Below are 22,205 nucleotides of genomic sequence, written 5' to 3' on the forward strand. Positions count from 1 at the left end.
TTTTTTTTCCTCTTCTTCTTCTTCGCCTCCTCCCCACCTGATTGACACAGGAACCAATAGGAAACAGCGGGCGGGTGGGGCGGAGGAGGCGGGCGCAGAACGCGGCCGGAGCCAATGGCGGCGGCGGGCCGGGCGAAGGACAGGGGCGCGGGGAGGTGCTGTCAGTCGCCGGGAGGGGGCGGGGCGGGGTTGGGGAAGGGGGCGGGGCGCGATGGGGTGGCTGTGAGTGGGCGCGGCTAGGGAGAGAGGGCGTGGCCTTCCGAAGGAGGGGGCGTGGCAGAGGCGCCGCCGTTCGGACTTTGCTGGGAGGCAGGTGAGTGCGTGGAGGCGAGGAGGGGGCCCTGCCGTTTGGCGTAGTGGGGCGGGCGGCCTGTTCGGAGTCGGCGTCGGGGGTCGACGCGGGTTCGAATCCCCACCTGGACCTCACTGACCAGCCGTCAGTTTCTCCCTGCTGGCAGGGCCTCATGGGAATTGTAGTCCATAGACGCCAAGGGGAACAGCTTACCCCCCTTCAGCCCAGCTTAGTCGCTTCCTGGCCTACCCTGCAGGGTTGTTGTGAGGTCGAACAAGAGGAAGGATGAATTCCTGAGCGCAACTGTAGTGGCTAACATCACCAAGGGTTCAGATGCCCAGTTGACTCCCTCTCAGCCTGGCCTGCCTCGCAGGGTTGTTGTGAAGCAGAACGGAAAAAGCAATGGGTTCTTTGTGGGAAATTGGTTCACGTCACCTGGCTACCATGGGATCCAATCCATGCTGTGCTGGTCAGTGGTTGGCTTTTGGCCTACCTCACAGGGGTGAACGGTGAGGTTGGGACTTAATCTTTCCAGACTGCCATAGGCTCAGTCCCTGACAGGGATCGGTAAGATTTAGGCCAGCCAAGCCCACCTCACAATTATAAACTGGGGTTGTGGTGGCCGTGGCTAGAAACCTTACAGGGAGTATTAAATATAAAAAATAACTCTTCTTCCTTTGCAAGGTGTTTTGAAGAATCGACTTTCTGTGTTTGGGAGAAGACCCCCCTCAACATTGCACGCGATACTGCCCCCTTCCCAGGTAACCCCAGAAGCAAAGTCCGAGTCCAGCGCCCCCTTGAAGACCAGCAGAGCTGAATTCTAAGGTTTCACATTTATGCACCGCTGCACATGCACACAAAAGCGCATGACTCAGAATGAAACATTGTTGGTCTTAAAGGTCCCTGTGGACTCGAACTTTGCCTCTGCTGCTTCAGACCCACACGGCTGCAAACCTGAATCTATCCTTGTCCCAATAAAAATCTTCACATTCTGACCCGAATCTATCCTGCCAGGAACGCAGAGGATTCTTGCGCATTCAATGCAGCGGGGAGGGAGGAAGGAGACAGAATAAAGGTGCCTTTTCATGCAGGGATGGCAGGTAATTGTCGTTGAGTTTGATTCCACCCACCCACCCCGAACGCCACTTGCTCTCGGCCTGACATTTGGAACTCCAGACTTGACACCCATTTCTTGCCAAGTTCGGGGAAGAGAATCTGCTCCCCCTGGCCAGCTGGCTGCTGAGTTTCACTTCTGGGCAAGGCTGAGAGGTTAGCATCGAGTTATTTGATCCTTTCTGTACCCCTCGGCAATGGTTCCTTGCAGCGGAGGCCAAGAAAATCTCTCTTTTTTTGCGATTGCTTTTGGCGAGACAGAGAAGTGGGTGTTTTTAAATCCCCCCTTACCGTCTTTGCAAAAGAGTTACGGGGTGGGTGGGGAGATAATAGGCCCAATTTAAAGAATGGCAGGAGAGGGCATATGCATCTCGGACTGAAATGCCAGGTGACCCCAAAGCAGAGCGATGAGTAATTCAGGCTGTTGAATTCTGTGTAAGGTTGCTAAGATACTCTTGCCCACCTGTATGGGGTGGGGGGAGAATGGTGGCCAATCCAGGTTGGGAGACACCTGGAGCTTGGGAGGGGGAGCCTGGGGACGACAGGCACCTCAGAGGGATCCGGTGCCAGAGAGAGGGATGCCAGCCTCCAGGTGGGGCCAGGGGATGCCCTGGAGTTACAGCTCATCTCCAGGTGGCAGAGATAATTCCCCTGGAGATACAAATGCCTTCATGTACTTTTTGTCTATTACTGTTCTAAGTACACCGTCCTGAGACATCATAGTGAGGGGTGGTATATAGAATTAATTAATACAATTAGGCTTGGGAATAGAGTTAATACTGTATGCTGTCATTGGGGACACACTGCTAGTTGCAATCAAGCCCTTCATGATCTCACTAAGGGCCAAACCCGTTGCATTCGGGAATACAATGGGCGCTAAATTAGGGGGGTGGGGTGCAAGAACTCTGCAGATGGCCTCCCCCTCCCCCCAGGACATGGAAAGGCTGCAGGCAGCTGTTAGCTCTCACACGGCAGGCATCTGCAGCCTCCGAGCCTCAGAGGGAAGTGGAAGGAGGAGGGGTAGTTGGGTGGGGGACCGAAGGTGATTGGCTGGCCGCTGGACGGACAGGCAAGCCAATCGGAGGAGGAGACACCAGGGGCAGGACAGTTTTCCTGAGCGGGTGTTAAGCTCTGAGTGGCACTTAAGTCATGAGACACGCTCCTCCTCCAAGGCCCGACCAGAAATATATAGTGGAACAAATTATTCTCATTCCAAAAACTAGCTGTGAAATTCACTACCCCAAACAGGGCTTCCAGTTTAGTTGGCTGTAAATGACAAAATCTGCGGAGGTCAGGCCTGATTCAGATCTAGATGTGTAGCTAAGAAACCCTCGTGATCTATGTCAGATCATTTAGATGAGATTAGATCTTTACAGTCCGGTCAAAGACCAAGAAATCGTAAGATCCAACTAGCAAAGATTTAAAGGACGGGGCTGGAGAAATATAACCAACTCGGCTTAGTATAAAACCCATAAAACCATCAGGTAAGTTTAAAATTCTACCCTTTTTATCCTAGCGTCGGATTTGCTATCAGTCGGCAGGTTTTACAAGCTATAGGAAGAAACTTTGCTACTTACACTGTAAATTGCCAGTTTCTGTCTTCCGGTCACTGCATGGGGTTTTCCAAGTTTGAGGGCGATTATCCAGCAGAGGAGGGTCGTTTAATATTTGGAAGGAGGTGCACCTCAGCCATGTGGATTCAGGTGGGCGTGCATATTGGCCTGAAGCAGCACTCGCAGCCCCTGAGCACACCTTGCATTAAATTTGGTCGGTCTTAAAAGTGCCATCGGACTCCAGTTTCGTCTGACTTCAACGATGTGTTCAGTTCCTTATGGGTGTAGCGCAGAAATAAACGGCCATAAATGTTTTTATTACCGGTTAACTGTTATGTGTTTAGAATCATAGAATCATGGAATCATGGAGTTGGAAGGAGCCATACAGGCCATCTAGTCCAACCCCCTGCTCAACGCAGGATCAGCCCAAAGCATCCTAAAGCATCCAAGAAAAGTGTGTATCCAACCTTTGCTTGAAGACTGCCAGTGAGGGGGAGCTCCCCACCTCCTTAGGCAGCCTATTCCATTGCTGAACTACTCTCACTGTGAAAATTTTTTTCCTGATATCTAGCCTATATCGTTGTACTTGAAGTTTAAACCCATTACTGCGTGAAACATTACCTAACATTTTTAACATTACCTAATTAGATTGTTAAAAGTCGTGGCGGGAAGGCAGGCCATGCAGATCTGTGTCTGTTTCCTTAATCTTTCAGACGTGTCATCCCCCCCTCTCCATCCGACTATGTCTTCTCCGGAAATCGCTTCCCTCTCCTGGGGCCGGATGACGGTGAAAGGCTGTTCCACGACATACAAGGACTGCAAGGTGTGGCCAGGCGGAAGCCGGACGTGGGATTGGAGAGAAACTGGAACAGATGTAGGTGTCTCCGTCACCCTGGCTTCACTCTTTGGGAGTCCCTGCTCGCCCCGAATACTTGCCTCTTATACCTCGGTCCTCACCCTTCTGCTATGCTTTGTCGTCCCCCCTGCTATGCTTTGGTCCCCCCTTCCATTTTCTCCTCACAACACCCCTGTGAGGTAGGTCAGGCTGAGAGTGAGCGACAAGCCGAAAGTAATCCAGCGAGTTTCCATGGAAGAACAGGGATTCGAACTCGGGTCTCCGAGAAGGGAGTCCAGCCTCCTAACTAGTGCACCACGCTGGTTTCTGAAATATCAGACAACGACTATTGGCTACGCGCCTTTTATATTCACATTTTTTACCCTTCCTGGCTCCACACTGCAGACGCAAAGCTGTTTACATTATTCTCCCCACAACAACCTTATGGGGCAGGGCAGGAAGAGAAGGTGTGTGTGTGGGGTGTCTAGATAGAGATGGTGGATGCCACCCTCCAGGTGGTGGCTGGAGATCTCCCACCATTCCAGCGGCTCTGCAGAGACGAGAGATCAGTTCACCCAAAGTAAACGTCTGCTTTAGTCCCTCCTCAAACCCCAATCTCCTCAAGTTCCCACCCCCCAAATCTCAGTTATTTCCTGGAGTTGGTAACCCTACCTTTATGTCCTACTGGTTCCCTTTTGGAGTCTCCTTTTGTGTCCTGTAATAGCTCCTCCACCTTTTGGAATGCTAAGCTTTGGCACTCTAGACCAGGGGTGGCCAAACTGGCTCTCTAGATGTCCATGGACTACAGTTCCCATGAGCTGTGGCCAGCAAGGGCTCATGGGATTTGTAGGCATTGTAGTCCATGGGCATCTGGAAAACCAGGAGCTCATGGGAATTGTAGTCCATAGGCCTCTGGAGAGCCTGGGGCTCGTGGGAATTGTAGTCCATGGTCATCTACGGAGCTAGGGACTTGTGGGAATTGTAGTCCATAGACATCTGGAGAGCTGTGGCATATGGGAATTGTAGTCCATGGACATCTGGAGAGCTGTGGCATATGGGAATTGTAGTCCATGGACATCTGGAGAGCTGTGGCACATGGAAATTGTAGTCCATGGACATCTGGAGAGCTGTGGCATATGGGAATTGTAGTCCATGGACATCTGGAGAGCTGTGGCATATGGGAATTATAATCCATGGGCATCTGGAAAGCCAGGGGCTCATGGGAATTGTAGTCCATAGGCCTCTGGAGAACCTGGGGCTTGTGGGAATTGTAGTCCATGGCCATCTGGAGAGCTGTGGCATATGGGAATTGTAGTCCATGGACATCTGGAGAGCCACAGTTTGGCCACCTATACCTGTTGAGTATGGTGTGTTCTTTGGGGGCGGGGGGCTTGAATGAGCAGCCGTGGGTAAAATGGGACCAGGGCCTTGAAAAGCATCCCACTGTTCTTGTCCCCGGCCCATCTCCCTGCACCTTGACTGTGCCCAGGAGAGGACAAAACTGCAGCAGGTTTGACGCCAGAAGGTTTCCATGACATCGAGGCAGTAGCATCATGTACCGGATGCCCTTTGCAAGTGAGAACAGGAAGGGGACTCCGGGGGGGGGGCCCTTCCCCTGCGCTGTGTCTGTCGCAGGCAGCTCTGACGTGTCGTCCTGTGACGCTCCAGGCATCCCCAGTGGACTTGGAATACGGTTGAGGGAGGATGCAGGATTCCCATGAAGGAGCCGTCCTCCTCTCTGCAGAGCCCATTTCTCATCTCCGGGGAGGAGACGTGTTCCTTTCCCAGGCTGCGGCTGGCAATTTTAAATTTTCGCCGTGGCAAACAGGCACCTTCACATCAAAGCTGGGGGCGGGAGAGGAATTCCCAGCCAAGATGCCAACGGGCAGTTTTTGTGCTGTTGATATTTCGTTGCTGAGTCTGCACTCAGAATTCTAATTTTTTTTTAAATGTGTTTTTTTTTTCTCTCCAAGGACTGTACTTTTCAGTCTAAGCAAGCCTTTCTTAACAGCCCTGCCACACATTTGGTTAGTCTTGAAGGTGCTGCTGGACTCCTGGCTCTTCTCCCCTGCTGCAAGCCAGGCTAAGATGGCTGCCCATTTTAATCTATCTCCCCGAGAGGCACCGCATTTAGCAGTGCAGAATGGAAATGTGTGCAGTTCTGGAGGCCTCACTTCAAGAAGGACGTAGATAAAATTGAAAGGGTACAAAGGAGAGCGACGGAGATGATCTGGGGCCAAGGGACCAAGCCCTATGAAGATAGGTTGAGGGACTTGGGAATGTTCAGCCTGGAGAAAAGGAGGTTGAGAGGGGACATGATAGCCCTAAGCATCCTAAGCATTCCCTGCTCTGCCCGTGAAGCCGGCTGGGTGATTTCAGGCAAGTCACAGTCCTCTTAAAGCTGTTCTTGCAGAGCAAGTTCTCACAGAGCTCTCTCAGCCTCATCTCCCTCACAAGGTGTCTGTTGCAGGGAGAGGAAGGGAAGGCGATTGTTGGCTGCTTTAAGACGTCTTTGGGTACTGAAATCAGGGTATAAAAACTGACTCTTTTGCTTCTTCTCATGGAGACCCTCTGAGTGAACATCCTCCAAATATTTTCTCCAGCAGTCCTAGTTTAAGGACTCATAGGGAACCCTTGCAGCAGATGAGAGGGTACATGAGAACCTTAAGTATTTGAAAGGTTGTCACTTGGAGGAGGGCAGGATCCTGTTCCCGTTGGCTGCAGAGGAGAGGACACGCAGTAATGGGTTTAAACTTCAAGTACAATGATATAGGCTAGATATCAGGAAGAAATCTTTCACAGTCAGAGTAGTTCAGCAGTGGAATAGGCTGCCTAAGGAGGTGGTGAGCTCCCCCTCACTGGCAGTCTTCAAGCAAAGGTTGGATACACACTTTTCTTGGATGCTTTAGGATGCTTAGGGCTGATCCTGCGTAGAGCAGGGGGTTGGACTAGATGGCCTTTATGGCCCCTTCCAACTCTATGATTCTATTCTATGAAATCCATCAACCTTGTGATATAAAGACAGATGGACTCTCATTCTAGCTATATCTGAAGAAGAGAGCAGCGACTCAGGAAAGCTCCTCTCCTGCCACCAATTTCGTTAGCCTTAAAGGTGTTCCTGGACTCAGGCTCTTTTCTCCTGCTACAGTGAGACTAAGATGCCTGCCTGTTTAATCTGTTTCCAAAGAAGGCACGACATTTAGCAGTGCAGAACAGAAATCCATCAACTTTGTGATAGAAGGACAGATGGACTCTCATTCCGGCTGTATCTGAAGAAGTGAGCAGGGACTCATGAAAGCTCCTCCCCAGCCACCATTTTCGTCAGTCCTGAACTCTGGCTCTTTTCTCCTGCTAATGACAAACGAACACAACTGGATCCATCAAACCTTCAGAATACCAAAGTCTAGGAATAGATTTGTTAGGGATTTTTTCTTTCTTCCGTTTTTTTACAGAGGTGGAACCTGAGATGCCTGAGAAGCCAATTTCGGGTGTCACTCCCACATTCTCCAACTTTTTTGTTTCCGAAACAAGGCGGGCGCACACACACAACCCTAGTCTTGTGCACAAAGCGCTGTAACGCAGTCACCAGGCTGATGCCATCGTTTTTTTTTGGGGGGGGGGGGGGTTCGCGATGGCCTAAGTTCAGGCTCTGTCACTCTGAAACTGCAACAGAGACCCTGAGCTGGCTTTCGCAGAGATGTTTGCTCCCCCCCCCCACACACACACACACACCGTGATTCAAAGGCATGCCTGGGATCATCGAATTCTGTCTCTCCGTTTTCAAACACAGCATTTCCCTGGTGTGCAGCCGGCCGACGTCGAAGAAGTTGTTCAGAAGGGCGCAAAAACCTTAGTGATCGGCCGCGGCATGAGTGAAGCCTTGCAGGTAACGGCGCTGTTTTTCGGGGTGTCAGAATCTAAGGACGTGAGAGCAGCCCGGTTGGATCATGGCCAGGGGCCTGTCCAGTCCAACACTCACACGGGGGCCAAAACCCAGGGGCCATCATTCCGCAGGGCCAGAATTCCAGAACCCCTCTCACTGTGCCCCCCCCCCCACCTAAGCCCCAAGAAGACAGAGCAGCACGGCCCCAGATGTAAGAAAAAAAATTGAAGCCCTTTTGAATCAGGCTAATGGCCCATCCAGTGCTATACTATGTGTCACACAGTGGCCAAAGCCCAGAGGGCATCAGGAGGTCCACCTGCAGAGCCAGAATTCCAGAAGCCCTCCCACTATGATCCTCCCCCCGTCACCAAGAATGCAGAGCACCACTCCCCCAGACATAAGTACAGAAGAGAAGCCCTGTTGGATCAGGCCAAGGGCCGGCTTCCGGGGGCATACCTTTCCACAGGGGAACTGACCTTTGTAAGGCAAAGGTAAAGGTATCCCCTGTGCAAGCACCGAGTCCTGTCTGACCCTTGGGGTGACGCCCTCCAGCGTTTTCATGGCAGACTCAATACGGGGTGGTTTGCCAGTGCCTTCCCCAGTCATTACCGTTTACCCCCCAGCAAGCAAGCTGGGTACTCATTTTACCGACCTCGGAAGGATGGAAGGCTGAGTCAACCTTGAGCCGGCTGCTGGGATCGAACTCCCAGCCTCACGGGCAAAGCTTTCAGGCGGCTGCCTTACCACTCTGCGCCACAAGAGGCTCTCTGACCTTTGTAGTCTGGAGCTAATTCCGGGAGAATTCCAGAGCCAGCCTGAAGCTCGGCCAGGCTACCTCCTCAAGGGCTTCAGCCTGAGATGTATTTCTACTTTAGGCACTAAAATCTGCATCCCTCCCTTTCCAAGGTGCCGCCCTCCACCGTGGACTATCTCAAGCAACACGGGATCGACGTCCGAGTCCTGCAGACGGAGAAGGCCGTGAAAGAGTACAACGCCCTGGCCACGCAAGGGGTTAAAGTGGGCGGGGTCTTCCATTCCACCTGCTAGAGCGTGAGGGGCCTCCCCTGCATCCCGCCATCTTGTGCCTTCGGCTGAATAAAGGAGACCCCCCCCCACCCCACCTGGGAGGTCGTGCAGAGTTTCCTGGTTTCCTTTCAGTTTTAAGCGCAAAATGCAAACACCTCCTCTAAAAGTTGTAATAAAAATGATTTATGGAACCACTTCCCCAGGGAGGCGTGCCTGATCCTCTGCTTCCGGAGGCAACTGGAGAGAGTTTTGTTAACGGCAGCGTTTGATTTAGGGCTGCCACCCCTGGGTTGGGAAACACTTGCAACCTTTTGGGGTGAAGTCAGAAGTGGGTGACATTTGGGGTGGGGAGGGACCTCAGTGGAGGATCATGATATAGAGTAGGGGTAGTCAAACTGTGGCCCTCCAGATGTCCATGGACTACAATTCCCAGAAGCCCCCTGCCAGCATTCGCTGGCAGGGGCTTCTGGGAATTGTAGTCCATGGACATCTGGAGGGCCACAGTTTGACTACCCCTGATATAGAGTCTGCCCTCTAAAGCAGCCCTTTTCTCCGGGGAAGCTGATCTCTCGTCACCTGGAGATGGGCTAGAATTCCAGGGGGTCTCCAGGTCCCACCTGGGGGTTGGCAAAAGATGCTTAAGGCATGGGGGGGGGGAGATGCTGTTTCTGGGCTTGGCGCCAGGCGTGCCTGACCCACCCAGCTCCTGCCAAACCAAGGGGGGGGGGATCTTTGCTTATCTCCGAGCAGCAGGGAGTGCCGTAGAAGCCAGCTGCAAGCCGAGTCCAGAGGCTCCTTTGCAAAGGCCGGAGACGCACAACTTGCACTTTGGCTCTCCGCGCTTAACACAGGCATGCACGGTTGGGCACTTTCATGCATGCTAAGGAATGCCGTTCCCATCCATTCCAGTTCCTCTTTGTAAGTGGCTGCTGCAGTTTTGCACGGTAAAATCCGGTTGCCACGTGCCTCGAAAGTGGTTCGGAAGACCGGGAGTGGTTTAAGGATTCAGGGGGGCCCTAATGGAATATGATTTTGGCAGGAGAAGCCAGAGTGGGGGCGGAAGGGCCCTCCGCCGTGGAAAGGGGGTCACTCTGAGCATCCTTAAAGAGGGGAAAGGCAGGAGGAAAGAAGCTACGGCCCTGATCCAGTGGGGGGAAGGCACCTTCTGGGACCCCTGGAAGTGTGGGGTCTGTAGCACATGCTAGACCAGGGTTTGGGGGAATCCTGGAGTCTCCTGAAGGCCCTGGAAGGGTGTCCCAAATGGGTGGGAGTCAGTTCATTTTTTTAAAATGTGCTAACCATTCATTGAGTGATATGACCATATATGGTCATCTCAACCCCCACCCTCCCAAATGGCCAATGACGGGCCTGGAGGGGGTGGGAAGGGGAGGGCCCCCGGGGGGGGGGCATCTACCAAGCTACCCCCCACGATTGCTAACATGTTCCATTACGTAAATTGGGGAGGGGGGAGGATTGTTTATAAGTGGAATAGTAGGAGCGATAATTTATCGCTAATCTTAAATCGCTGAGGAGGTTGCAGGCAGAAAAAGGTTGAATTGCAGGCAAGAGTCTTTTCAAACTCAAAAGAGAACACAAATAAAAAGCCGTGAGTTGTGTAGCTCGCTAGCACTTGGACACAACAGGTGGCATTATCCCCCCCCTCCTGTGAAAAAAATTCATTGTGTGTAATCTTGTAAACCTATGGTATCGCCCCTCGGTTGTCATTTCTCCAAGCTAAGGAGCTTTTGCCTCTTTAACCTTTCTTCTCCTTAGGAGTCCTTATCCCAGGGGTAGTCAAACTGCAGCCCTCCAGATATCCATGGACTACAATTCCCAGGAGCCCCTGCCAGCGAATGCTGGCAGGGGCTTCTGGGAATTGTAGTCCATGGACATCTGGAGGGCCGCAGTTTGACTACCCCTGCCTTATCCTCTTTAACCTGTCTTCATACGTTAGGTGTTCCACCCCCTTAAATCAGTTTTGTTGCCCTTTGTTTACACCTTTTCCGGTACTTCCAATGTTCATGTGCAGTAGCCAATAATGTTTAAAACTGCCCTAAAGAAAAAAAATCCTAGTCCAATCTCCCGCAGAATGCAGGAAATTCGCAGCTACATGCCCACCCACAGTGACCCCAATTCCATGCCCAGATGAGCCCCCCCCCCGAAAAAAAACAAAATTTCTTACCAGTCTGGCCTGGAAGTAATTAGGTTCCTGATCCCAAAACGGTGATTTGGCATTTCCTTGGGCATGCAAGAAAGGGCCACAAGAGCCAAGCATCGATACAGTCCCTACTGCCTGAGTTCGCAGAATCAGCCTCTCCGTCAGATGGCTCTCCAGCCTCTGCTTAAAAATTTCCAAAGATGGAGATCCCACCACCTCCTGAGGAAGCCTGTTCCACTGAGGAACTGCTCTGTCAGGAACTTCTTCCAGATGTTTAGACGGAATTTAGAATCATAGAATTACAGAGTTGGAAGGACCTCCTGGGTCATCTAGTCCAACCCCCTGCACTGTGCAGGACACTCCCAACCCTCTCGCTCCTCCACTGTCACCTGCCACCCCCTTGAGCCTTCACAGAATCAGCCTCTCCGTCAGGTGGCTCTCCAGCCTCTGTTTAAAAATCTCCAAAGATGGAGAACCCACCACCTCCCGAGGAAGCCTGTTCCACTGAGGAACTGCTCTGACTGTCAGGAACGTCTTCCGGATGTTTAGCCAAAAATTCTTTTGAATTAATTTCAGCCCATAGGTTCTGTCCCCGACCCCCTGAGGCAACAGAAAACTAAAGTGGAAGAAATGCTTCTGGCTACATCGCAGCCTGGGCACACGACCTCCAGCTTCGAACATTTTAACAATCGCCGCGTAAACCCAATTAATCTTTATTTTTTAAGAAAAAAAAGCTTCCCAGAAGCACGTTCACCGTCTGGCTGGCTTTGGCATGATGTACACCTTGACAGGCTTGCTGAATGGGATGGTCCCCTCGATGCTGTTCTCGGACGGCGGGAGGAGCTCCGGGCCGTCCCCCCAGGTGGGCCGAGAGAGCCTCCCGGAGCTTCTGGTTCTGTCAGAATTGTATGCCAGGAGGAGCCGCACTTCGATCTGACATGGCTCTGGGTGGGGGAGAAGGGGATAAAAACGAGATGAGAAAAGGAAGCGGTTAGGGCAGCCTTTTCCAACCTTTTGACCCCACGACCACGAAGTCGAGTTTCCCGCATTTGGGGAAATTGCAGGGGTTAGCACACCTGCAGTGCAATGGATGAGCCTCACCCTGGGAAAAACTCCTTCATGATCAAGGTGTCTCCCCTGCCAGGTAAGTACTTTTTGACCATGGAGGGGCTTCCCCATTTTGCTTTTGAAGGACCCTCAGATCATCCTGCAGCAAAACTCACAACTGCCTGTATGGCGCGCTTACTCCATCATCATCATCATGATTTTTAGCCCGCCACTCCCAAGAGGCTCGTGGCGGGTTACAACATTTAAAACCCCCCAATAAAATTCCCCTAAAAACAATATAAATTACACAATACATTACAATTTTTTCACAGTCAGAGTAATTCAGCAGTGGAATAGGCTGCCTAAGGAGGTGGTGAGCTCCCCTTCACTGGCAGTCTTCAAGCCAAGGTTGGATACACACTTTTCTTGGATGCTTCAGGATGCTTTGGGCTGATCCTGTGTTGAGTAGGGGTTGGACTAGATGGCCTGTATGGCCCCTTCCAACTCTATGATTCTATGATTCTAGTTCAGCAGTGGAATAGGCTGCCTAAGGAGGTGGTGAGCTCTCCCTCACTGGCAGTCTTCAAGCCAAGGTTGGATACACACTTTTCTTGGATGCTTTAGGATGCTCTGGGCTGATCCTGCGTTGAGCAGGGGGTTGGACTAGATGGCCTGTCTGGCCCCTTCCAACTCTATGAGTCTATGATTCTGATTCTGAGCAGGGGGTTGGACTAGATGGCCTGTATGGCCCCTTCCAACTCTATGATTCTATGATTCTAGGACTCTGGGGAATAAGCTGCCTAAGGAGGTGGTGAGCACCCCCTCACTGGAAGTCTTCAAGCAAAGGTTGGATACACACTTTTCTTGGATGCTTCAGGATGCTTTCGGCTGATCCTGCGTTGAGTAGGGGTTGGACTAGATGGCCTGTATGGCCCCTTCCAACTCTATGATTCTATGATTCTAGTTCAGCAGTGGAATAGGCTGCCTAAGGAGGTGGTGAGCTCCCCCTCACTGGCAGTCTTCAAGCCAAGGTTGGATACACACTTTTCTTGGATGCTTTAGGATGCTCTGGGCTGATCCTGCGTTGAGCAGGGGGTTGGACTAGATGGCCTGTCTGGCCCCTTCCAACTCTATGAGTCTATGATTCTGATTCTGAGCAGGGGTTTGGACTAGATGGCCTGTATGGCCCCTTCCAACTCTATGATTCTAGGACTCTGGGGAATAAGCTGCCTAAGGAGGTGGTGAGCTCCCCCTCACTGGAAGTCTTCAAGCAAAGGTTGGATACACACTTTTCTTGGATGCTTCAGGATGCTTTCGGCTGATCCTGCGTTGAGTAGGGGTTGGACTAGATGGCCTGTATGGCCCCTTCCAACTCTATGATTCTATGATTCTAGTTCAGCAGTGGAATAGGCTGCCTAAGGAGGTGGTGAGCTCCCCCTCACTGGCAGTCTTCAAGCCAAGGTTGGATACACACTTTTCTTGGATGCTTTAGGATGCTCTGGGCTGATCCTGCGTTGAGCAGGGGGTTGGACTAGATGGCCTGTCTGGCCCCTTCCAACTCTATGAGTCTATGATTCTGATTCTGAGCAGGGGGTTGGACTAGATGGCCTGTATGGCCCCTTCCAACTCTACGATTCTAGGAGTCTATGAATACCCATCCAAAGATCCAAGATACAATGAGGCGCTAAAACAACTAAAAAATCCCCCCGCTAGCCAAGACCTTCCTGGGAGGATATGGGAGAATAGATTTCCAGCTGTCAATAAGATGGTAAAAGAAAAGGAATGGGAAAGGGGGGGGGGTCCAGTTCTTCATTAGCATCTTGGCCTCAACCACAGACCTGGCGGAAGACCTCCATCTTGCAGGGTTGTCCTGTGGAACGGCCTGCCTGCGTGGGTCAGGAAAGCACCCACTCCACCAGCATCTGCAAGCTATGCAAAACTTAACTCTCTGAGTGGGTTATTCTGTGCAGGGTTGGGCCCTGACTGGGAGAGACCAGGCTAGCCTGACTTTCTCAGATCTCAGAAGCTACAACTGACTACAAGAAGTTTAGTTTGTTTCGTTTTGTCCCAGTTTGTGGCTCAAACCGTCTTCTCTTCTGCAGATCTTGGAAAATAAGCATGGTGGCCCCTGGTTCGTATATGTTTGTTTGGAGCTGAAGGATTGGCATGGTTCTGCGAGCAAGGTTTCTTACCAAGAGAGGCAGTTTGGTGTAAGGGTTAGGAGTGCGGACTTCTAATCTCGCATGCCGGGTTCGATTCTGCACTCCCCCACATGCAGCCAGCTGGGTGACCTTGGGCTCGCCACGGCACTGATAAAACTGTTCTGACCGGGCAGTGATATCAGGGCTCTCTCAGCCTCACCCACCCCACAGGGTGTCTGTTGTGGGGAGAGGAAAGGGAAGGCGAATGTAAGCTGCTTTGAGACTCCTTTGGGTAGAGAAAAGCGGCATCTAAGAACCAACTCTTCTTCTTCTTCAGTAATCTCAGGGCTCTCTCAGCCTCACCCACCCCACAGGGTGTCTGTTGTGGGGAGAGGAAAGGGAAGGCGAATGTAAGCTGCTTTGAGACTCCCTTGGGTAGAGAAAAGCGGCATCTAAGAACCAACTCTTCTTCTTCTTCAGTAATCTCAGGGCTCTCTCAGCCTCACCCACCCCACAGGGTGTCTGTTGTGGGGAGAGGAATGGGAAGGCGACTGTAAGCCCCTTTGAGCCTCCTTTGGGTAGAGAAAAGCGGCATATAAGAACCAACTCTTGTGCTTCTTCTTCTTCAGTCTTTTAATGGGAAAAGGAAGAGGATCAAGCACGGGCCATACGACGCTCTGGCTCTGCCATTCAGGGCTTTCTGCTTTTACAAGGGGGGTTGTAATTTAATCATTCTGCTCCTGAGAAACAGCTCCCAACATGAAACCTTTCACGGCCCTTCTCCGGCATTTAGTTGATGGTTTCCTGTGGGAGCCTGACAGTTGTGAAATAGATCTTTCTGGGGGTTTGCCCACCGTTTCCTGTGCCATCTGGGGCTTCTCTCGGCAGCTGGGAAAACAAGAGGACCACCACGGGACCCCCGGGGCTCCGGTTATTGCTCAAGTGAAAGCCACGTTACATCAGCCTCCCAGGCGCAGAACAAAAGACATACTGAATGAGGGAATGTAAATTCTCCTTTACCTGTCCAAGCGGTGTGTGAGAGGTACACCTGAGTAATTAATCTGTGCCTTCCCGGACCAGGATTTCGAAAGTCAGCCAGTTTCGGGTGGATCACTTGAGCCTGCCCATCCGGATACAATACCTAGAAGAGAGCAGAAGAGGTACAGAAGACAGAACTCCAAATAAAATCCCCCCCTTCCTCCAACTGTAGATCCTGCTATCTTTATTCAGCTCGGCTCCAGAACTCTATTTATATTTAAAACATTTCTGTGCCGCCTCTACAGAGCCGGCGTGGTGGCGTGCTTAAGGGCGGTGGCCTCAAATCTGGAAAGCCGGGTTTGATTCCCCACTCCGCCACATGAAGCCAGCTGGGTGAACTTGGGCCAGTCACAGTTCTGTTAGAGCTGTCTCGTAGAGCAGTTCTTCCAGAGCTCCCTCAGCCACACCTTCCTCACAGGGTGCCTGATGTAGGGGGAGGAAGGGAAGGTGATTATAAGCTGCTGCTTCTCCTCCTTGAGATGGTAATTGTTGCGGGGCTGCCTCCTCCCCAAAATCCCTTAAAGGAGCTTAAGATCAAATCAGCAGAACCTGCTTGAAGACTCTGCTCTGAAGAATGGTTTTTAACGTGAATTGTTGACAAGTTTATTGTTGTAAAACAACAGGGCCTGTAAAACTGAGCTGTTCCATAGATCACAGAGTTGGAAGGGACCCCCAGGGGAGGATGCACTCTGGGGAGGGCGGTATATAAATGTAGCAAATAATATAAATATAAATCTAGTCTAACCCCATGCAGAATTGCAGGAAACTCACAACTACGTAGAAGACAGAAATGACACTGGAATTCTGGCTGGCCTGCCCAAAACATCGGCCAAGCCCTCACTGCATCTATACCATCCCCCACTGAGAAATTAAAGGCCTTTTTCAGTTAGAATCATAGAATCCTAGAGTTGGAAGGGACCTCCAGCGTCATCTAGTCCAACCCCCTGCACAAGGCAAAAAATTCACAGCTACCTGCCCACCCACAGGGACCCCAATTCCATGTCAGGATGATGCCCCCTCCAAAAACCAGCTGATTAGAGGGCAGACTGATTTAACATATCAATAACATTGTTCTTATGTTATTGTTTTTATGTATGTTACTGGCCCTGAGCCTTTGGGGAAGGGTGGGTAAAAAAAATTAAAATTATCATTATTTTTTAAAAAAGCAATGGTGGACCAGAGAGAAAAGCAGCAACTTAAAGAAACCTCAGCGTTAGTGGCTTGCTCAGATAAGTTAAGAGTAACCTCTGTGACTTGCCACACCCTAACTCAGGGGTAGTCAAAACTGTGGCCCTCCAGAGGTCCATGGACTACAATTCCCATGAGCCCCTGCCAGCATTCGCTGGCAGGGGCTCATGGGAATTGTAGTCCATGGACCTCTGGAGGGCCGCAGTTTGACTACCCCTGCCCTAAATGTACAGACTCATAATTGCTAGTCTAAAGTCCTCCGTCACGGAAAAAAGCCACTGAGGGGTCTATCCAGCCACAGCAGCCCAAATGGAACCTCCATGTTCAGAGGCAGTATACTCCTTAAGCCAGCTGTTGGGAGGAGGGGTGGGGAGAAACAGGGCAAAGTTCCATCTTTCATGTTCATGCCCTGCCGATGTGGGCCAGTGGAATCGAAGGCTTCTGGAGAAAATCTCTGGCTCCTTCCAGGAAGGTGAATCTTCCATCTCTGGGATGAGCTGATGCTTAAGTTTGTCCCGCCTTCACCTGAACTTTAACTGTGCTCTGAGGATCCTGGACGTGTTCCAGAGTCGCGTCGACATCCAGGGCAACGACCAACCCTGACGTGAACCGTAGCGGGTTATCGGACTCTCCTGCTGGTTCGATAATGGTGGCGGTCGCTCGGTGGATCTGCAGAGAGAAGAAAGTGAGAAATGGGAGTCTGACCCAGCAAGGCTCTTCTGAGGGTCTTAACAGGGGAAGGGGCCATCCAGGCCATCTAGTCCCACCCCCTGCTCAGTGCAGGATCAGCCTCAAACACCCAGGATAAGTCTCTGTCCAGCCGCTGCTTGAAGACTGCCAGGGAGGGGGAGCTCCCCACCTCCTTAGGCAGCCCTTTCCACGGCTGAACTAGACTCCTAGAATCCTAGAGTGGGAGGGAGCCATGGAGGCCATCTAGTCCCACCCCCTGCTCAGTGCAGGATCAGCCTCAAACACCCAGGATAAGTCTCTGTCCAGCCGCTGCTTGAAGACTCACAGCGAGGGGGAGTTCTCCGCCTCCTTAGGCAGCCCATTCCACTTTTCCTGATCTCTAGCTGATACCCTTCGTCACGTAGTTTAAACCCCTTACTGTAGGTCCCATCCCCTGCTGCCAACAGTTCAACATGGCTGCTCTTGTGTCCTTATATAGCTGGCCCACAGGGACATACAGAAGAAGACGGAATCTTCTTTCCGTGCGAACACTCTCAGGTCCAGTCCCCGACATGTCTAGTTACAGCCCTCATAGGGTAGTGGTGCCCTGAATGGTGGTGAGAAATATCTATCCCTGCTTGAGATCCTGGCTCTTCCCCCGTCAATTTCCAGGCCTCGGTCAGTCACAGAACATGCAATTTGCACACGGAAGGTCCCAGACGAAAGGAACCCTGGGAAAAAGCCAGGGACAGAGATCTCGGAGGGCCGTTATGAATCCAGGTAGACAAAAATGGGCCCAACGGGCGAAGGAGGCATCAGAAGAAGAAGAGTTTGTTCTTATATGCCGCTTTTCTCTACCAGATGGAGACTCAAGTGGCTTACAGTCGCCTTCCCTTTCCTCTCCCCACAACAGACACCCTGTGAGGTGGGTGAGGCTGAGAGAGCCCTGAGATTACTGAAGGAGAAGAAGAGTTGGTTCTTATATGCCGCTTTTCTCTCCCCGAAGGAGTCTCAAAGGGGCTAACAGTCGCCTTCCCTTTCCTCTCCCCACAACAGACACCCTGTGAGGTGGGTGAGGCTGGGAGAGCCCTGAGATTACTGAAGAAGAAGAAGAGTTGGTTCTTATATGCCGCTTTTCTCTGCCTGAAGGAGGCTCAAAGCGGCTTACATTTGCCTTCCCTTTCCTCTCCCCACAACAGACACCCTGTGAGGTGGGTGAGGCTGGGAGAGCCCTGAGATTACTGAAGAAGAGTTGATTTTTATGCCCCGGCTTTTCACTCCCCGAAGGAGTCTCAAAGCGGCTTACATTTGCCTTCCCTTTCCTCTCCCCACAACAGACACCCTGTGAGGTAGGTGAGGCTGAGAGAGCCCTGATATCTCTGCTCGGTCAGAGCATTTTTATCAGTGCCGTGGCGAGCCCAAGGTCACCTTCTCTGGGAGCGGGAGGCTGAGGAAGGTACTCTGACGCAGCACCGTCTGGAGGATCTTGACGACCTCCGGAGGTTTGGAGGTCACCAGCCGCGGCATCAGGTCCAAGAGCTTGTCCACAAAGCTGTCTTGCATGTGAGGCAGCTCGGCAATGAAGCACCTGTGGAAGGAAGGGGGGGGGGACATCAGGACTCTCGCTCAAACCCGTGAGCCCTTCACCGCGGAGGTGAAACGCAGAATCCGGGAATCCCAAAACGCACACCCGCAAACCTTTCAACAAATCGACTAGAGATTGGAACCAGGCTTGTGCACCAGGGGCCTGATACGGACCGATTTGGCTTCGGCACCCATTAAAGTCAATGGCGCCATTGAATTTAATGGGAAGTCCGGTGTTGCCTCCTTTCCCGGGGCCTGGGGGGAGGGGGAGTTCCAGTTACGGCCTCCAAATTTTCTGGGTAGCTCCAGGAGGCTCTTCCCTGACTCCACTCTCAATTTCACAACGGTTGGATCACGGAGTCCATGTTCAGGGGTTCCGAAAGAGGGGGCCCCCAGCCGCGCCTTTCTACCCAATGGGATGGACTCTCCATTGGGTAGAATGGAGAGGTGGGGGGGCACCCTCTTTCGGGACCCCTGGATGCCGACCCCATGGTCCAATCGTTGTGAAATTCGGAAAGAGTGTCCCAGAGCTACCCTGAACGTTTGGAGCAGGGGTAATCAAACTGCGGCCCTCCAGATGTCCGTGGACTACAATTCCCAGAAGCCCCTGCCAGCATTTGCTGGCAGGGGCTTCTGGGAATTGTAGTCCACGGACATCTGGAGGGCCGCAGTTTGACTACCCCTGGTTTGGAGGCTGTAACTGGAACCCCCGCTCCCCCCAGACCCCGGAAAAAGTGGGAACGCCAAACTTCCCATTAAGGTCAATGGTGCCATTCACTTTAATGGGTGCCGAAGCCAAATCAGACCAGATCAGGCCCCTGGTGCACAAGACTAATTGGAACCACCTTTTTCACTGCTGAGAAACCCTTGGAACATTCTTCAGGTTTCAAAAAACTCCAGAAGTGGCACAATTTTGCAGAATAGAGTTAGGAATCAGAGCTATGAACACACACCCCTGGCGTCCCTCACCTTCCCGTCCCCTCCAGGCCTACCATGGGCCTATTTGGGGTGTGTGTGGGGTGGGGGTGGCAGGGTTGCCATGGACATATATGGCCATATTGTCTGGAAAACGTTTAACGAACTTTAAAAATGTATAAAAATTAATTAATGCCCACTACTTGAGTCCCTGCGGACCAGCTGGCAAAGGCTCATGGGAAATGTAGTCCCCGGACAGCTGGAGAGCCAAGGTTTTGGCCACCCTTGGAGTTGGCGGCTGGAAGTTAGTGTAGGCCTCAACCACCGGCCCCACAGAAGAGCTCTGACTTACAGGCCCCATGGAACTTCTACGGTCCTGTGGGGCCCTGATCTCTCGTGGCAGAAAATTCCTCCAGGTCAGGAGCAGGGCCTCCCTAGGGCCAGGGATCCTAAGTAGATTCTGATCACTGGATCTCGCTTGAGCAAAACAATCTGGGAGAAAAGAAAGGCGAAAAAGTACCTTTGAAAAGCGTCGACTTCTTTTAAGAATTTCTCACACATCCCAAAGAGAAGTTCCACCCTGAGGACACAAGGCAAAAGAACGGCTGTATTTAGAATCATGGAGTGGGAAGGAGCCATAGAGGCCATCTAGTCCAACCCCCTGCTCAACGCAGGATCAGCCCTAAGCATCCTAAAGCATCCAAGAAAAGTGTGTATCCAACCTTTGCTTGAAGACTGCCAGTGAGGGGGAGCTCACCACCTCCTTAGGCAGCCTATTCCACTGCTGAACTACTCTGACTGTGAACAATTTTCTTCCTGATATCTAGCCTATATCATTGTACTTGGAGTTTAAATCCATTACTTACCAAGGACCTTTTAGTTGACCCCTCCCTCCCATTATACTGACAGACATTCGGGGTCAAAATTCAAGCTTCCAAGCAGCACAATTTGAGGTGATTGTTGTTGTTAGGTGCCCGACCCATCGTGACCCCACGGACAATGATCCTCCAGGCCTTCCTGTCCTCTGCCATTCCCCGGAGTCCATTTAAATTTGCACCGGCTGCTTCAGTGACTCCATCCAGCCACCTCATTCTCTGTCGTCCCCTTCTTCTTTTGCCCTCGATCGCTCCCAGCATTAGGCTCTTCTCCAGGGAGTCCTTCCTTCTCATGAGGTGGCCAAAGTATTTGAGTTTCATCTTCAGGATCTGGCCTTCTAAGGAGCAGGCAGGACTGATCTCCTCTAGGACTGACCGGTTTGCTCGCCTTGCAGTCCAAGGGACTCGCAAGAGGTGAGTAGACAGAGCCAATTGCTAAGGTGGCCTTTGGCCTACCTTTCAGAGCTGTTGTGAGAGCAAAGCCAAAGGCACTATGTAAATTTAACCGCTGACAACTACTTTCTTACAATGGAAAACAGCAAGAGACCCGGAGCACCTTAAAGACTGACCAAATTTGGAGCTGGGGGGGAGCTTTCATGAATCACTGCTCACTTCTTCAGATACTAGGGGCTCCCAAAAGCTTACACCCTGCCACTGATTCTGTTAGTCTTTAATGTGCTGCTGGACTCCGGCTCTTTTCTACTGCTACAGACTCACAAGGCTGCCCATCTTGATAACTACTTTACAGGTGCTAAAGCCTAGATGGGAACCTTATAGTGCATGCATTCTAGGACTGTTCTCCAGTACATTTTACCATGGCCAATGAAAAGCTATTAACAGACCAGCTGGCTTCTCTCTCAGATCCTAATTCACAAACCACAGAGTGTACTATAGAAGAAAGGCAGGAAACAATCAATTTATGGTCCGGTACTGTGTTACATTTGCCTGCTACAATTAGGCCCCTGGGTGAGATGGGAGGCTGGACTGGAGGGACCCTCCCTGGTCTGACCCAGCAGGGCTCTTCTGAGGGTCTTCTCAGGGGAAGGCCTCGGCCTCTCTGCCCTGTGGGCTGGCCCTGCAGAGGAACTGGCTGGCCCCTGGGTGAGACGGGAGGCTGGACTGGAGGGACCCTCCCTGGCCTCACCCAGCAGGGCTCTTCTGAGGGTCTTCTCAGGGGAAGGCCTCGGCCTCTCTGCCCTGTGGCTGGCCCTGCAGAGGAACTGGCTGGCCCCTGGGTGAGACGGGAGGCTGGACTGGAGGGACCCTCCCTGGCCTGACCCAGCAGGGCTCTTCTGAGGGTCTTCTCAGGGGAAGGCCTCGGCCTCTCTGCCCTGTGGCTGGCCCTGCAGAGGAACTGGCTGGCCCCTGGGTGAGACGGGAGGCTGGACTGGAGGGACCCTCCCTGGCCTGACCCAGCAGGGCTCTTCTGAGGGTCTTCTCAGGGGAAGGCCTCGGCCTCTCTGCCCTGTGGCTGGCCCTGCAGAGGAACTGGCTGGCCCCTGGGTGAGACGGGAGGCTGGACTGGAGGGACCCTCCCTGGTCTGACCCAGCAGGGCTCTTCTGAGGGTCTTCTCAGGGGAAGGCCTCGGCCTCTCTGCCCTGTGGCTGGCCCTGCAGAGGGACTGGCTGGCCCCTGGGTGGGACGGGAGGCTGGACTGGAGGGACCCTCCCTGGCCTGACCCAGCAGGGCTCTTCTGAGGGTCTTCTCAGGGGAAGGCCTCGGCCTCTCTGCCCTGCGGCTGGCCCTGCAGAGGAACTGGCTGGCCCCTTGGTGAGACGGGAGGCTGGACTGGAGGGACCCTCCCTGGTCTGACCCAGCAGGGCTCTTCTGAGGGTCTTCTCAGGGGAAGGCCTCGGCCTCTCTGCCCTGTGGCTGGCCCTGCAGAGG

At 52.3% G+C, this 22,205-nt stretch overlaps 2 protein-coding genes and 1 non-coding gene across 6 annotated transcripts in view; 1 reads left to right on the top strand and 2 right to left on the bottom strand.

Moving 5' to 3' along the window:
• Positions 1-199: 199 nt before the first annotated feature.
• On the top strand, positions 200-8,893 carry AAMDC (adipogenesis associated Mth938 domain containing). 4 transcript variants are annotated; one of them, XM_077341280.1, is made up of 5 exons: positions 286-313; positions 977-1,053; positions 3,672-3,832; positions 7,584-7,679; positions 8,583-8,893. In XM_077341280.1, exons 3-5 carry the CDS (start codon positions 3,701-3,703, stop codon positions 8,721-8,723), a joined length of 369 nt encoding a protein of 122 aa, XP_077197395.1. In that variant the 5' UTR covers positions 286-313; positions 977-1,053; positions 3,672-3,700; the 3' UTR covers positions 8,724-8,893. The 4 variants fall into 4 exon arrangements, with proteins under 4 accessions (XP_077197394.1, XP_077197395.1, XP_077197393.1 ...); XM_077341279.1 differs by lacking the exon at positions 977-1,053 and having other exon boundaries at positions 200-313; XM_077341278.1 differs by lacking the exons at positions 286-313; positions 977-1,053 and adding an exon at positions 1,103-1,392.
• A 2,664-nt stretch (positions 8,894-11,557) lies between these two features.
• Positions 11,558-22,205, bottom strand: part of INTS4 (integrator complex subunit 4) — a 39,547-nt gene continuing 28,899 nt past the window's right edge. Inside the window, exons 19-23 of the mRNA XM_077341282.1 lie at positions 19,963-20,022; positions 18,372-18,531; positions 16,800-16,943; positions 15,069-15,189; positions 11,558-11,804 (exon numbers count right to left, since the gene is read on the bottom strand). Coding sequence (XP_077197397.1) covers positions 11,611-11,804; positions 15,069-15,189; positions 16,800-16,943; positions 18,372-18,531; positions 19,963-20,022 — 679 coding nt within the window. The 3' untranslated portion in view covers positions 11,558-11,610. The remainder of the gene's footprint in view (positions 11,805-15,068; positions 15,190-16,799; positions 16,944-18,371; positions 18,532-19,962; positions 20,023-22,205) is intronic.
• On the bottom strand, positions 11,852-12,012 carry LOC143840844 (U1 spliceosomal RNA). Its single transcript, XR_013232440.1, has one exon. It is a non-coding gene; the product is annotated as a U1 spliceosomal RNA (small nuclear RNA).

Source organism: Paroedura picta, chromosome 6, assembly GCF_049243985.1.
Source record: "Paroedura picta isolate Pp20150507F chromosome 6, Ppicta_v3.0, whole genome shotgun sequence".
Taxonomy (NCBI): domain Eukaryota; kingdom Metazoa; phylum Chordata; class Lepidosauria; order Squamata; family Gekkonidae; genus Paroedura; species Paroedura picta.